Raw genomic sequence first — 14,509 nt, forward strand, 5'->3', positions numbered from 1 at the left:
ACCGATGTCTCTAAATTGTATATTGTTACAAGGAGAACAAATTCTTATTGAACTGATGCATATTACTATATTGTCATGAAAATAATAATACTCACTAATAGTTTCTGAATTCCAGAGAGATCAGGGAGAAAAAAGTAAGTTTCATCTTTGTTCACAAAGGTATACTTTACCAAATTGCTGTAAGCTATAGATAACTTGAGAGAAAAGCAAAAATTGCCTTAAATCTGGGAAACCAAACATTAAATAATCACCAACGTTGGCCATAAAATGAAGTACGGATCCATGCTACAACACGGATGAACATTGAAAACATTGTGTGTAAGTCAAAGCAGCCAGATACCCAAAAGGCCACATATTGTATGAATCTATTTACGTGAAATGTCTAAGATAGGCAAGTGCAGAGACACAAAGATTAGTGGTTGCCAGATACTGGGGAGGGCAGGGATTAGAGTGCTTCTGCTTAATAGGTGTGTTTCTTTTTCCGGTGCTGAAAAATGTTTAAAAATATTTGAAATAGTAAATTGTATGTTATGTAAATTTTACCTAATTTTTCAAAAATGTTACGATGTTACGAGATATATTCATTCTCCCAAGTTATTGAACTAGAAAAAAAAAAAAAAGGAAAAAACATAAAATGGCGGCGGCCCGCTCGGATCACGTGACCACCATTTCTTTCCTTCCCACCCTCCGGAAAGTCCTTCCCTCAGAGCGAGTGGAAGACGTAGCCCTCCTCATTGCTAAGCGAAGCCAAGGTAACCCTTCTTAGGCGCGCTCTAGTTCCAGCCGCGTAGTGAAAGGGACGAGCGTACTGAGGCGGTCGGGGGAGCGCGCACGTAGAACGCCAACCCGTGAGCGCCGCTCCTCCAGGAGTTGGGAGGAGGAGAGAGGCGTGGAGGAAGAGGGGGAAGTTGGCGCATGCGCCTAAGGCTGACGGGTTTGAAATGGCTTCGCTGTTAGCCGGGACCCGACTCAGGTGAAGGTTTGGTCCGCGCGGCTGGAGCGGCGGGCGGCCAAGCCAGGCTTCTTAACATCCTTTCGGATCCGCGGAAGGGCCAGGAGCGACTTTTGGTAGCACGGCGGCCGCAGGCCGGCGACGGTGGGGCTCTTGTGGGACTAGGGCGGGAGGGACACGGTCCCTTTTGTGCGGGTCGGAGCAGGCCCCGCGCGGCCGGCCCCTCCCCCCACCGCCTCGCTCTTTCCCCGCGGCCCTTTAGGTGCCCCCAGCGCCCCTCAGCCTCGCCTCAGCCTGCCGTCCGCCATCCATCGCCCCCGAGCCGCTGCCGTTTTAGCCTCCTGGTCTCCAGGCCCAGGGCATTGGGGCGGCTCGCGGCAGCATGCGGTTTGAGGGATGGAGGCTTCCTCCGTCCTGCCCAGGGGTTGAGGGTCCGCAGCACTCAGTATCCCCTCGTTAGCGCTTCAGCCACTGTCGTGGGTCGGTAGGTTCTGCCTTCCGTCTTCTACGGCCGGCTGGGGCCTGCGGAAGATGGACGGCAGAGCTCTGGCCCTTCCGAGTCGCGGCGGCCGGGGGGAGGGGCGCGCGGGCGGAGGTCTGCGCCTTTTCTCGTTTGAATTGGGGGAGGGGTCTTCGCAGTGGTTCTTGAGGGCACATCCGTTATCTCAACTGTCTTTTCCCTCGAGGGAGAGGATAGAAAAGAATCCCACGGCTTCTTTACTGGAGAAAGTAAAGAGATGTTCGTTATTTAAATGATATTCTTTAAAACCTTTCTTGGGAGTCTCGTCCTAATTTCCGTAATTGGCTTCATCACTTCTTTGGCTTTACTCCCCAACCTATTGCCGTATGAAACACGCAGGCTGTGTTTCCTGTGAACATAAAGTTGTGAACTTCTTTTTGTTAACAATTGGGTAGACACAGCAGACAGTCTTCCGTTTAAATGCGACAATTTGTAGTCGCATGAATACCTTTCTTGTAAGTGTACTCCTTAGGTCATCTTTTAAACTAGGGTAGTTTTGGTGATGTACTTGATGTAAAATGTTTTTGCTGCATTTCAGATGTTCTTTTGCCCTTTTTCTACTTCCAGTTATGTCTACTTAGATCTACGAAGATGTCCTTGATACATTAAACATTTCTTTCAAATATCATTTTGTGATATTTGTAATTTGGCTGAATTTTAAAATGTGGATCCTTTCTTAATAGATCGCTGCTATAGAAGACAAACAAGCAAAGGTTTTTTTCCGTGTGCATCATGGCTCAGTTTGGAGGACAGAAGAATCCGCCATGGGCTACTCAGTTTACAGCCACTGCAGTATCACAGCCAGGTCAGGCTACTGAACACATGTACTGTAAATGTTGGGGGAGGACCCTGTTATAACTATATGGATTAGACTGTGCATGATACTGTAAAATGTTTGCAAATGGTGCATCCTTTATCTGTGAGGATCCTTTTAAAAATTCACAGAAAAACTCGTAAAAAGGCTGTTTTACCTAGCAATTTGGACAGTATTACCGTTTAAAAATATCTTAAATTGATTAACTTTTAATTGATTTAATTATGTTAGAGGTTAGCAGCCACTGCTTCATTAAATAGAGTATATTTTGCATGTTAAGGTGCCAGTATTTACAAGTTATGTTTAAAATTAATGTATTTGAAAGCCAGAGTTTATGAAAAACTATATACGTGCCTGTGGTTTTCAGTTTGAATTTAAAGTAGAAAAACTAAAGAATGTAATTACCAGGCAAAGGAAAATGATAGTTATTAAAGCAGTAAGTGAACATTGACATTTTCAAAATAAAGTCCACAAAATGTTATTTTCAAAATAAATGAAAAATGCTATTGAAACTGTTTCAATAGATTTTTTTCCCAATTTTCTGAGGAAGAATTTTTTACCATTTCTTGACTTACTGGTTGAACCTTAAAACATTTAACTCTTCCTTCTGTAGCTTTGCATTTTTTACTTAAATATAATAAACCAGTAGTGTTTAGGCATTTCAGATAAGTTTCCCAGGGCTTCTACAGAATGAGATTTTGAGTACCCAGAAAGTTGCAGCTTAATCTGTTAATTTGAGTATATTTTTATTTATGATATATCTTGTACTAGTGCTTAGCTGTGTTTTATTTGCTTAAAATATGTTTTGTCATTTGAGGTCAGTTGTAGAGACACTGTGATCTTCTAACTTTAGTGTTCTAAAATTTTTTTCTTTTTTTGTATGTTACTCTCTTGTCCCAGAAGTGTTCTAAAATTTGGTGGGACTGATAGTTATCTAGGTGACCTTTTTCCTTAAATGGGCACTTTAGTGTTTTGGTTTTTTTTTCCTCTAGTCATGGAAATAGATAGTGTTTTTAATTACTCTTGATTTGGGTGATTAAAGGTCAGCAGTTACTTCTGTTGACAAATGAAAATTATATGAAATAATCATTATAGATATACTGAATTCAAATCCAAGTATTTCTTTTCTACGTTACATAATGGGAAAACAGGAATTATTAGCAACTACTGTGTGTACAGAAGCAAGTGCTGTGTGGTAAACAAGCATGTTTTAGCTGGCTTTTACTACATATGATTTGTTTTAGATTCATGTCTGTGTTTTGTCAATAAAATAGCTGTTATGGTACAAATCTGTTGTCCTTAGCTCTTAATATTTGTATTATAATTATTTGAATGTATGTTATTCCTTTATTTTTATTTTAAGATTGAGCAAAGGAGACACCAGAGGTTTATAAAATTTGTCAAAGGCTAAGTCAATAGTGAATGTAGGTCCTCTTTTTCTGTGTTTGGATATAGAGATTCCATACATAAATAATGGAATTTTGTTAACAGCTTATATTTTATTTGTGCCTGAAATTATTTATGGGTTTTCTTTTTTTTTTTTTTTTTTTGAGACAGAGTCTTGCTTTGTTGCCCAGGCTAGAGTGAGTGCTGTGGCCTCAGCCTCCCGAGTAGCTGGGACTACGGCATGCGCCACCATGCCTGGCTAATATTTCCTATATATTTTTAGTTGTCCAGATAATTTCTTTCTATTTTTAGTAGAGACAGAGTCTCACTCTTGCTCAGGCTGGTCTCGAACTCCTGACCTCGAGTAATCCTCCCAGCTCAGCCTCCCAGAGTGCTAGGATTATACGCGTGAGCCACCACGCCCGGCCTATTTATGGATTTTCTTAGATCTACCATTAATCAGAATTTTTCAAAATCTAAAATGTAGGCCGGGCATGGTGGCTCACGCCTGTAATCCTAGCACTCTGGAAGGCCGAGGCAGGCGGATCGCTGGAGCTCAGGAGTTCGAGACCAGCCTCAGCAATAGAGACCCTCCGTCTCTACTAAAAATAGAAAGAAATTATCTGGCCAACTAAAAATATATATAGAAAAAAATTAGTCGGGCATGGTGGCGCATGACTGTAGTCCCAGCTACTTGGGAGGCTGAGGCAGTAGGATTGCTTAAGCCCAGGAGTTTGAGGTTGCTGTGAGCTAGGCTGATGCCACGGCACTCACTCTAGCCCAGGCAAGAGAGCAAGACTCTGTCTCAAAAAAAAAAAAATAATAATAAAATCTAAAATTTGCTGACATCATTACTTCTGTAAGTAGGCAGGTGTTGTTTAGTGTATAGAGCTTAGCTTTCCTATGAAAATCCCGGAGTAGGTTCTAAATGGAACTGTCTGGTGGCTTTGTTTTGATTAAAATATCTAATTTCTAGGTGTTATATTTGGGCTACTTCCTGAACATTTGATATTTTCTTGCCACCTTTTTTTTTTTTTTTAAAGAATCTGGCAACACCTGATTCTATAAAATAGAGTGAGTGTTCCCTCTTGCCTTGTTTTAAAGCCTCCTTGTGACTAATTATATATCATCTTAGTGCAGTTGATTCTCAGAGCCAAGCAAAGTTAATTTTTTTTCAATTCTGGCGCAATTAAAGTTTGTCTTATTTATGCCTAATATCAATAGAGAGCATTTTAACCTATGTATAACACCTTAAGTTTTCTCCTGCATCTTCAAACCCAATTTGAGAAAAAAATTTCAACAAAGGACTTTCAAAGGACTTCAGGATAATAACGGGTGCCAGTTTCACTCTATTTAAAAAGAAAAATGCAACCATTGAAACATATCAGGTACAGTAGTATCAGAGGCCACTATCAAACCAATGATCATAAACAGAAAAAGCTTAACTGAATTATTCAACTCAAATGAGATACAGTCTTCCTCCTATTCATGACTGGTTCTAGGACGTGTCTCCCCATATCAAAATCCGTGGACATGCAAGTTCCTTATATACAATTGTATAGTATTTGCATGTAGCCTATGCACTTTAAATCATTTCTAGATTTCTTATGACAGCTAATAAAAGGCTGGGCTCAGTGTCTTATTCCTGTAATCCTAGCACTTTGGAGAGTGAGGCGGGAAGATTTCTTGAGGCTGGGAGTTTGAGACCAGCCTGAACAATACAGTGAGACCTGGTCTCTATTTAAAAAAGTAAAAAAAATTAGCTGGGATTGGTCACACACAGCTATAATTCCCAGCTACTTGGGAGGCTGAGCTGGGAGGACTGCTTCAGCCCAGGAGTTTGGGGTTGCAATGAGGTATATGATTGGGCCACTGAATTCTAGTCTGGGCAACAGAGCCTTTATCTGAAAATGAAAAAACAAACAAAACACTTAATACAATGGAAATGCTATAAAAACAGTATTTTTTTAATTTATATTCTTTTTTCTTGTGTTTTTAATTGTTTTTTTTTCCTCAATAGAGGAACCCACAAATATAGATAACTGACTGTATGTTGGTGTTTTGTTTTGTTTTGATTTTGAGATGAGCTCTTGCTTTGTCACCCAGGCTATAGTGCAGTGGCATTATCATAGCTCACTGCAACCTCAAACTCCTGGGCTCAAGGGATCGTCAGCATGTGGAGTAGCTGGGACTATAGGTACATGCCACCACGCCAGGCTAAATTTTTCTATTTTTAGTAGAGACAGGGTCTCGCTCTTGTTCAGGCTGATCTTGAACTCCTGACCGACCTCGAGCGATCCTCTCGCCTTGGCCTCCCGGAGTGCTAGGATTATAGGCGTGAGCTACCACACCCGGCCTGTATGTTGATCTTTGTGCCTCTATTTCTAACTCAATTTCTCTTGAGAGCAATATAAAAATTACCATTCTATTTCCTTTATGTGTATAACTTAACATAGGTTTGTCCGATTAGTACCTTTACTGTTGAATTTTCTAACAAGATTATTTTGCATTTGTACTAAATGAAAATTCTCGGTTAACAGTATTTGAAAATTTCATTGCATTCACACAGATGATACATTTAGTATGTTAAAAACTTACATGACAGCATATACACTATCAGTTTATTGCTGAAATCTTATGTAAAATTGAAGATTTGAATTGTACTTGAATTGTTTCTGATTAATTTTAATACTGAGCCTATTCAGTTAAGGAGAGTTAGTAATTCCTAGGTGGTATCATCTGTCGTCTTTCATTTTCTTTTTCTTTAATCCCCATACTTAATCACATATCAGACTTTAACTTTTTTCCACTTGGAAAGTGGAATTTACTCCTCCATTTTACATTTAGGCCTCGTGTACTTCATATTTGGATAACTCCATCAGTAGCAGCTTTCTGTTTATTACAGTTTATATGCCAAATTCTCTCACCTGACTTTCAGGCCGTTCAGGACCTTTCCCAAACCTTTGTATCTTAATCAAAAGTGCTTGCCATAGATCTTTCACTTCTGTCAGGAAGATTTTTGTCCCATCTCTCACTTGGTCATGATGCTCTATCTTTATTATCCTTTTGTTTTAGTTGTAATTGCTTGCTTATATTTGCTTTCCTTTCTTGCTTGCTGTATATACTATTGCTAAATTCTCTCCCAGCTCCAGTGTATCTGTCAGATATGATATTCCTAAAGCATAGTTTCTGTCGATAACACAGAATTTTTCAAAGCTGGATGGGGCCTGAACTAGATTCTGTCCCAACTTCTTTCTCAAAAACAGATAAGGAAATTGAGGCCCAGAAAAGTGAACAAATTTGTTGAGGTCTCACTTAAAGTCATAGAAGAGTCAATGTTAGGACTTCAGAATTGTGGTTCATTGTATTACACCATTCTCTTCTTCATTTGCAAAAATATCTTCAAGGAGTTTTAGAATATGGTTTAAACTCCCTGGGGTTGTATTCACAGTCACATATTTTTCCAGCCCCATTTTTCATTTCTCCTATACCCTGAAATACTCTGTTCTTTTCTTTTTTTTTTTTGAGACACAGTCTCGCTCTGTTTCCCGGGCTAGAATGAGTGCCATGGCGTCAGCCTAGCTCACAGCAACCTCAAACTCCTGGGCTTGAGCGATCCTTCTGCCTCAGCCTCCCGAGTAGCTGGGACTACAGGCATGCGCCACCATGCCCGGCTAATTTTTTCTCTATATATATATTTTTAGTTGGCCAGATAATTTCTTTCTATTTTTAGTAGAGATGGGGTCTCACTCTTGCTCAGGCTGGTCTCGAACTCCTGACCTCGAGCAATCCACCCGCCTCGGCCTCCCAGAGTGCTAGGATTACAGGCATGAGCCACCACGCCCGGCCTCTTTTCTTAATATTTATTCTATTTTTTCATATTCTACCTGAAGTTCTGCAGTGTCTTCAGTAATTGTCATGCTAGAGACCCCAGAGCTTTTAGGTTTGAAAGTTTAACAGTTTTTTTATTGTGTATAGAGACATTGAGAGAAAGAACCAGTGAATTGCTTACTGAATCTTTAAATAGCCCTTAGATCAATTATTCAGCATACAGGTACCTTCAATATATTTGATTCAAAATAGTTACATGTGTATCTTTATAACTAAAATAGCATTAAAATGTGGGGATGGGGATGGGCACAGTGGCCCACACCTGTAGTCCCAGCTACTTGGGAGGCTGAGGCAGGAGGATTGCTTGAGCCCAGGATTGAATAACCATTGCACTCCAGCCTGTGCAACATAGCGGGACCCTGTCTCTTAAAAAAAAAATTTTGTGCCTTAATTTTTTATTCTTAAATAAAAGGTAATGAGTATATCCAGCATTTCGTACACTGGGCTTAGGGTAGAACCTGGAGGCCGGGTGCGGTGGCTCACGCCTGTAATCCTAGCCCTCTGGGAGGCCGAGGCGGGCGGATTGTTTGAGCTCAGGAGTTCGAGACCAGCCTGAGCAAGAACGAGACCCCGTCTCTACTAAAAATAGAAAGAAATTATATGGACAGCTAAAATATATATAGAAAAATTAGCCGGGCATGGTGGCGCATGCCTGTAGTCCCAGCTACTCGGGAGGCTGAGGCAGTAGGATCGCTTAAGCCCAGGAGTTTGAGGTTGCTGTGAGCTAGACTGACGCCACGGCACTCTAGCCCGGGAAACAGAGTGAGACTCTGTCTCAAAAAAAAAAAAAAAAAGAACCTGGAAATCCGCAGCCGTGGATAGACCTATGAGTTGTATGATGCACAAGGGCACCAAAGATTTTATACTTTTATGAAATCTAATCTTTAAAGACCACTTCTTAGGAAGGCTCTTGAATAGAAGATGACATTTTGAAGACTTTTGTTTACTTGATTTAAAACCTGGGTTCATAAGTATTTTAGTAAACTTAAAAGTTATAAAGAATTGGATAACTAATTTATTTTTTTTAAAAAAAGTTAATATAATTGGAGAGAAAGGAACCGTATTTTTCTTTATAGTGCCTTAATATTTCCAAATATGTAGTAAAGCCTAGAAAGTAGTGACTTATCTGTTTAAGAGGATTGTCCATATCTTTATGTTGTTCTCTCCAAATAGCAAGAGACTGCTTTTTGAGTATACTGTACATCAATATATGGAAATATCAAAGGTTAAGACATTGCTGACCGTTGCTTCAATAATTTTTCAAAAGGTTAAAGAGAAGTTTCTTGGGATAATCTGAGGTTTTGAATTTTATCCATTATTTCAGAAAGTTGACACACCTTAACAGAGATAGAGCACCTATTTATAGTGAAGATTTTAAAATTTAACAGTAAATTTGATAAGATGACAGGTTCCTCTTTTGTGTTTTAATGGTACGTTCACTGGTCAATAAATAATTACTTTAGTAGTATCTTATAACATGAATGTTTCAGTCATGAAATTGATCTTTGTTTTTAGAAAATAATGTATTTTACATTTGTCCTTAAAGATGGTTTAAGAAAACTTAGCCTTGCCTGGGTGAGGTGGCTTATGTCTGTTATCCTAGCACTTTGGGAGGCTAAGGTGGGAGGATCACTTCAGGCCAGGAGTTCAAGACCAGCCTGAGCAACATAGTGAGAGCCCCCCATCTCTACCAAAAAAAAAAAAATTAGGTGGAGTGTGATGATGCACACCTGTAGTCCCAGCCTTTTGGGAGGCTGAGCCAGGAGGATAGCTTGAGCCCAGGAGTTTGAGGTTGCAGTGAGTTATAATGACACCACTGCATGCTAGCCTGGGCAGCAGAGCAAAACCTTGTCTCAAAAAAAAAAAAGGAAAGAAAACAGCCCTTAAAATTACTTATTTAGCTGGTAGCCTATAGTCATGGTAGTCATGTAGGCCTCATTTCATAGGTTTGTTTGTGGTAGTAATAATATATAGTGATAAACAGCTGTTTCAGATGGGTTATTAGACCCTTCATAATCATGTTGAATTGGGTACAGATAAATGAACAAACCCTTATATGCATAATTCAAAAAGATCTCCAAATGATGTGTTTGGCCACTTCTGTGGGGCTGGGTGGGATTAAATCAGAGATAAAAACCTTTATACTTTGCATGTTATAAAATTACCTTGCAGAATATTGATTCTAATAATTCACATTGAGACTGCAGAATGCACATAAATATTCAAAGGTAGCTTCTCAGATAGCCACAAAATGGGGCATTAATAAATATTGATAAAATACATTCATTGAAATTAAAATCTCAAATATAAATGATTTTTAAAAAGAGCTATTATAGATTTATAAAAACCACACTCACATGCCCAGCAGTTTCACAAAATTTGGATAAGTAGCTAGTGTGTGAAGCAACTACTGTACTGGAAGGTTAATTACCTTCCTTCCCATCAATTTCTCTTAGTGGTCAAATCCTTCATTACCAATTAATCTGTCTTGTATTTTCTAACTCATCACATGGACTATCAAGAGTAGAAAAGAGACCGGTGGGTATTGATTGTCTTCCCACCTATTTGGTGCTGGACTACTGTGTGGCAGGGTACAGAACAGTTATAAAAACTATGAGAAAATATAGACATTCTGAGAAATTGGCTCTGAGCTCTTCTGCTGTGGCAACTATCAGTGCTTCCCAGGAGTCTGGAAATTGGTACCAGCTGAGGCCAGAGCTCAGGCGGGTGAAGGAGATGGGCGTCCTGTTTGAACCTGGGATGTTAACTTTTGTCAAGTACAGTCCATGCCAATCTTAGAATTTAAAATACTAGTAAATTTTCTTAGAGTCCTTCCTTGTCTACTATTTCCATGAGAATTTTTCTTCTTTTACCCTAGAAGAGTGGTTCTTAACCTGTTTTGGGTCCATAATCCTTTTGAAAAATCTGGTGAAAGCTGTGGACTTTCTTGTCTGCAATTTTGCATACAATTTCAGGTTAACAGGGCCCACCTTTTAGAACTTGTGCCCTAGATTTTGCTTCACTTTTTTTCTATTCTCATTGCAGTTAACCTTATTTTGAATTGACATTGATAATAAGATATTCCCCACTTCTTTCTATTTAAATTCATTTTGTTGGTCCTGGTTTCTCCTTTCTGCCCATCTGTGACATCTCACATACCTTAAAAACAGTTAAAAAAGAACTTAAAACATTGGTATGGTAATGACTAGCACTGTGTGTTTAGGACATTTGGAAAGTTTTTTTCTACCATAGATTCCCCCCTTTTCTTAATTTTTAAAAATCAGTGTTTTTATAATTTGGAATTTATAAAAATTCCAAACATGGTTTCTGGGATTTTTTCATTTGTTTTTGTCTTATTTTGTTACTGTTTTGTTTTTAAGTAAAATTAATCTGGACTTTTAATTGATAATGAATCTCAAATTTCTGGGGTGTTTTAGAGTAGGTTACCTTGCTTTATTTGGTTCATTAATGCTCTTTATTCTGTTCCTATAAAGCACAATGTTCTTTCTTCTATAGGGTTATTAACTAATAGCTATGAAGCAGCATTTTTTCAAGTTCTCAGATGTGAGCAAGATACTTTGGAGAAGGGAGTGTTCCGTGAGCAAATATTGCTTTTATAGCCACCCTTTTGAGATTGATAATGTCATGTTGTAGGTTCTGAGAAATCCTACAGTAAAATGTGCTTAATTCACTTTCCTAAACTTTTTAAACCTTAACTCCCCTCTCCCCTTTATTAAAGCTTTCTTGTCCCAGAATGCTAGCAGTCACTGTTCCAGGAGATATAGTTTGGGGAAGTATAATGCCAGACTGTAAATTTTACTTAATTTTCTGCATTTCATTGAATTGCATAAAAATATCAAGTAAAGCCTTTTTCATGTTCCCTTCATTGTTTAGCCTTAAGTGTGTATTAAACATTAAATACCAAAATAGGTCATTCTGAGCCCCTCCCCCCAATTATTTGACTTAGCAAATTATCATTTTAAGTCACTGCCTGGGTAAATTTTTTAGTCAACAAGTAAAAATTATAAATTTTTTTGGTATACAAAATGTCTTTATATGTATATGTATACACTCATTGTGGAATGGCTAAATCAAGCTATTTAACATTTATTACCTCACATGCTTATTTTTTTGTGTGGTGAGAATACTTAAAATCTACTCTCTTAGCTAAATTTTCAAATATACAATATATTGTTACTGTAGTCAACATGATATACAATATGTCTTTTGAACTTAGTCCTTTTAACTGAAATTTTGTGACCTTTGACCAGCATCTGCCCAGTCCTGCCCTCCTCCCCTGATAACCACTGTTTTACTGGTTTCTACAAGTTCAACTTTTTCTTTTTTTTTTGAGACAGAGTCTCACTCTGATGCCCGTGGTGTCAGCCTAGCTCGCAGCAACCTCGAACTCCTGGGCTCAAGGGATCCCTGTCTCAGCCTCCCAAGTAGCTGGGCCTACAGGCATGAGCCACCATGCCCGGCTAATTTTTCTATATGTATTTTTAGCTGTCCATATAATTTCTTTCTATTTTTAGTAGAGATGGGGGTCTCGCTCTTGCTCAGGCTGGTCTCGAACTCCTGAGCTCAAACAATCCGCCTGCCTGGGCCTCCCATAGTGCTAGGATTACAAGCATGAGCCACCGTGCCTGGCCTGCGTTCGACTTTTTTACTCTCTACATATAAGTGAGATTATATCACGTTTGTCTTTCTGTGCCTGGCTTATTTCACTTAACATAATGTCGTCTAGGTTTATCCATGTTGTCACAAATGACAAGATTTTTTTTTTTCTTTTGGAGACAGTGTCTTGCTCTCTTCCTCTGGCTAGAGTGCAGTGACACGATCATAGCTCACTATAACTTCAGACTCCTGGGCTCACACATCCTTCCTGATTTAGCCTTCTGAGTAGCTGGGATTACAGGCACCAGCCACTGTGTGTGACTGATATTTTCTTTGTCTATTCATCTATTGATGGACACTCAATGTTGATTCCATATATATATTTAATATTCATGGACATTTGATAGTTACAGATTTATGGGATACAAGTGATACTTTGCTTCAGACATACAATGTGTGATGATCAAATCTGAGTAATTGGGATAGCCATCACATCAAGCATTTATCATTTCTTTTTGTTAGAAACATTCTAATTTCACTCTTTTAGTTATTCAAAATACACAGTAAATTATAGTTAACTCTAGTTGCCCTATTATGCTACCACACTAGATTTTATTCTAAGTGTATTTTTGTAAAATTCCACATCTTGAAGATTGTGAATAATGTTGCAATGAACATGGAAGTACAGATGTTTCTTCAATATACTGATTTTATATTCTTTTATATCCTTAATAATCTTGATTTTTTTCCTTCTCTTTTTAATATCATTTTAGCTGCACTGGGTGTTCAGCAGCCATCACTTCTTGGAGCATCTCCAACCATTTATACACAGCAAACTGCACTGGCGGCAGCAGGCCTTACCACACAAACTCCAGCCAACTATCAGTTAACTCAGACTGCAGCATTGCAGCAACAAGCTGCAGCTGCAGCAGCTGCATTGCAACAGGTGAATCTTCAATAGGTTTCATTTTGTGATTATAGTGACCTTCATTTTATAAATAATGAAGAATTGTGGGTTTTTACTATGCTTATTGTTTTTTTTCAGGTGATGAAAATTATATATGCCCAGCACATATAGAGAAGTATAGTGGAATAATAAAAATTCTTAAGTTCTTAAATTGGGCAGTTCTTTTACCTTACTTATTTGAACAAAATTAGTTCTTGATGGATCCCAAAGTATAACTAATTACCATTTTGTTTATTTTAGGTGAAATTTAGCTTCAAGAACATTTCTGTTTAGTGTAATTCTATGTATTTATATATATATATACACACACACCACTTTTTGAGAATGAATAAAAATATTTTTCTTTGAAAAATCTTTTTTTAATCTTTCAGCAATATTCCCAACCTCAGCAGACCTTGTATAGTGTGCAACAACAGGTTAGTTTATATTTTCCATTATTAAACTGATTTAAAATAGCCATTTGTTCCAAAGTTCAATTGATTTAGATTTTTATTCTTACCAGCTACCTTAATGTGTGAAATGAATTATTTGGGAGGGTATGGGGGAAATGAGATAGGAAAAAAGGAATGTCTCCAAGGTCAATGGGGATATGGGGATGGTCCTAAAAACGTAGATTCTCAACTAGCAGCCAGTCTTAGTTACTTGTTTGTAAGAAAGTATGCAGAGGATAATCTGGAAAGAACCACCCCATTACTGAGTCTTTGGCCCTATACTCCTGTCTGGAACCTCTAGGCCAACTCTGCTGGACTAGACCACATGTGAAAATGAAAAGCTCCTTTTTGTGCTTGTAGCCTAAATCCCATTATTTTTCAGCCTTTAAAGCAGTAGAACCTCTGCTTGTTATTTTATTACTGAAATTGTATGGAAATCTTATATATAAAATATTAAAATAGAACTGTTGAAAATGGGAGAGCCTCCCCTTGTAGTTCACACCCCTGCTCCCAAGGCATAGTTGAATAATCTGAAAACTCCTGATTTAGACATAAAGCAGTTTCTTTGGGCCTTTTTCCTTAGACTCATACTCTAATCATTTTCCTCAAGGTCTTATGTCTATGTTGGTCAGAAGAGGTTAAAAAAAATGAACCCCAAGAGAAGATTGTAAAGGAAAGAGAGTTTGCCCTGCTGGAATCTAGATAAGCTCTAGTCTAAGTGCCCATTCTAAGCTTATCCAGGGCTAGGAGGTGATCTTCAGTCCTTTCTGGTGCCATTAGAAAGTTTTAAGAACATACAGGATTCAGGAGAGGAAAAAGGAATACAAAAGATAAGGACAAAAAACTGGATTCAGAGACTGTGTAGAGGAACATGAGGCTTCTCAGTGCATATACTCTTGTCCCTAAATCTATGGCCTAGTTTCATTCTTGG

At 38.5% G+C, this 14,509-nt stretch overlaps 1 protein-coding gene across 6 annotated transcripts in view; it reads left to right on the forward strand.

Moving 5' to 3' along the window:
• Positions 1-840: 840 nt before the first annotated feature.
• CCAR1 (cell division cycle and apoptosis regulator 1) overlaps positions 841-14,509 on the forward strand; it is a 55,518-nt gene continuing 41,849 nt past the window's right edge. For 2 of the 6 annotated variants that reach the window (XM_045569298.1, XM_045569302.1), the window contains exons 1-4: positions 841-973; positions 2,156-2,277; positions 12,954-13,126; positions 13,519-13,563. In XM_045569298.1, the coding sequence (XP_045425254.1) occupies positions 2,205-2,277; positions 12,954-13,126; positions 13,519-13,563 (291 nt within the window). In that variant the 5' untranslated portion in view covers positions 841-973; positions 2,156-2,204. Of the gene's footprint in view, positions 1,097-2,155; positions 2,278-4,540; positions 5,061-12,953; positions 13,127-13,518; positions 13,564-14,509 lie in introns of those variants that run through there. The other 4 variants (XM_045569299.1, XM_045569300.1, XM_045569301.1 and 1 more) reach the window with 3 other exon arrangements.

This window comes from Lemur catta, chromosome 14 (assembly GCF_020740605.2).
Source record: "Lemur catta isolate mLemCat1 chromosome 14, mLemCat1.pri, whole genome shotgun sequence".
NCBI classification, from domain to species: Eukaryota; Metazoa; Chordata; class Mammalia; order Primates; family Lemuridae; genus Lemur; species Lemur catta.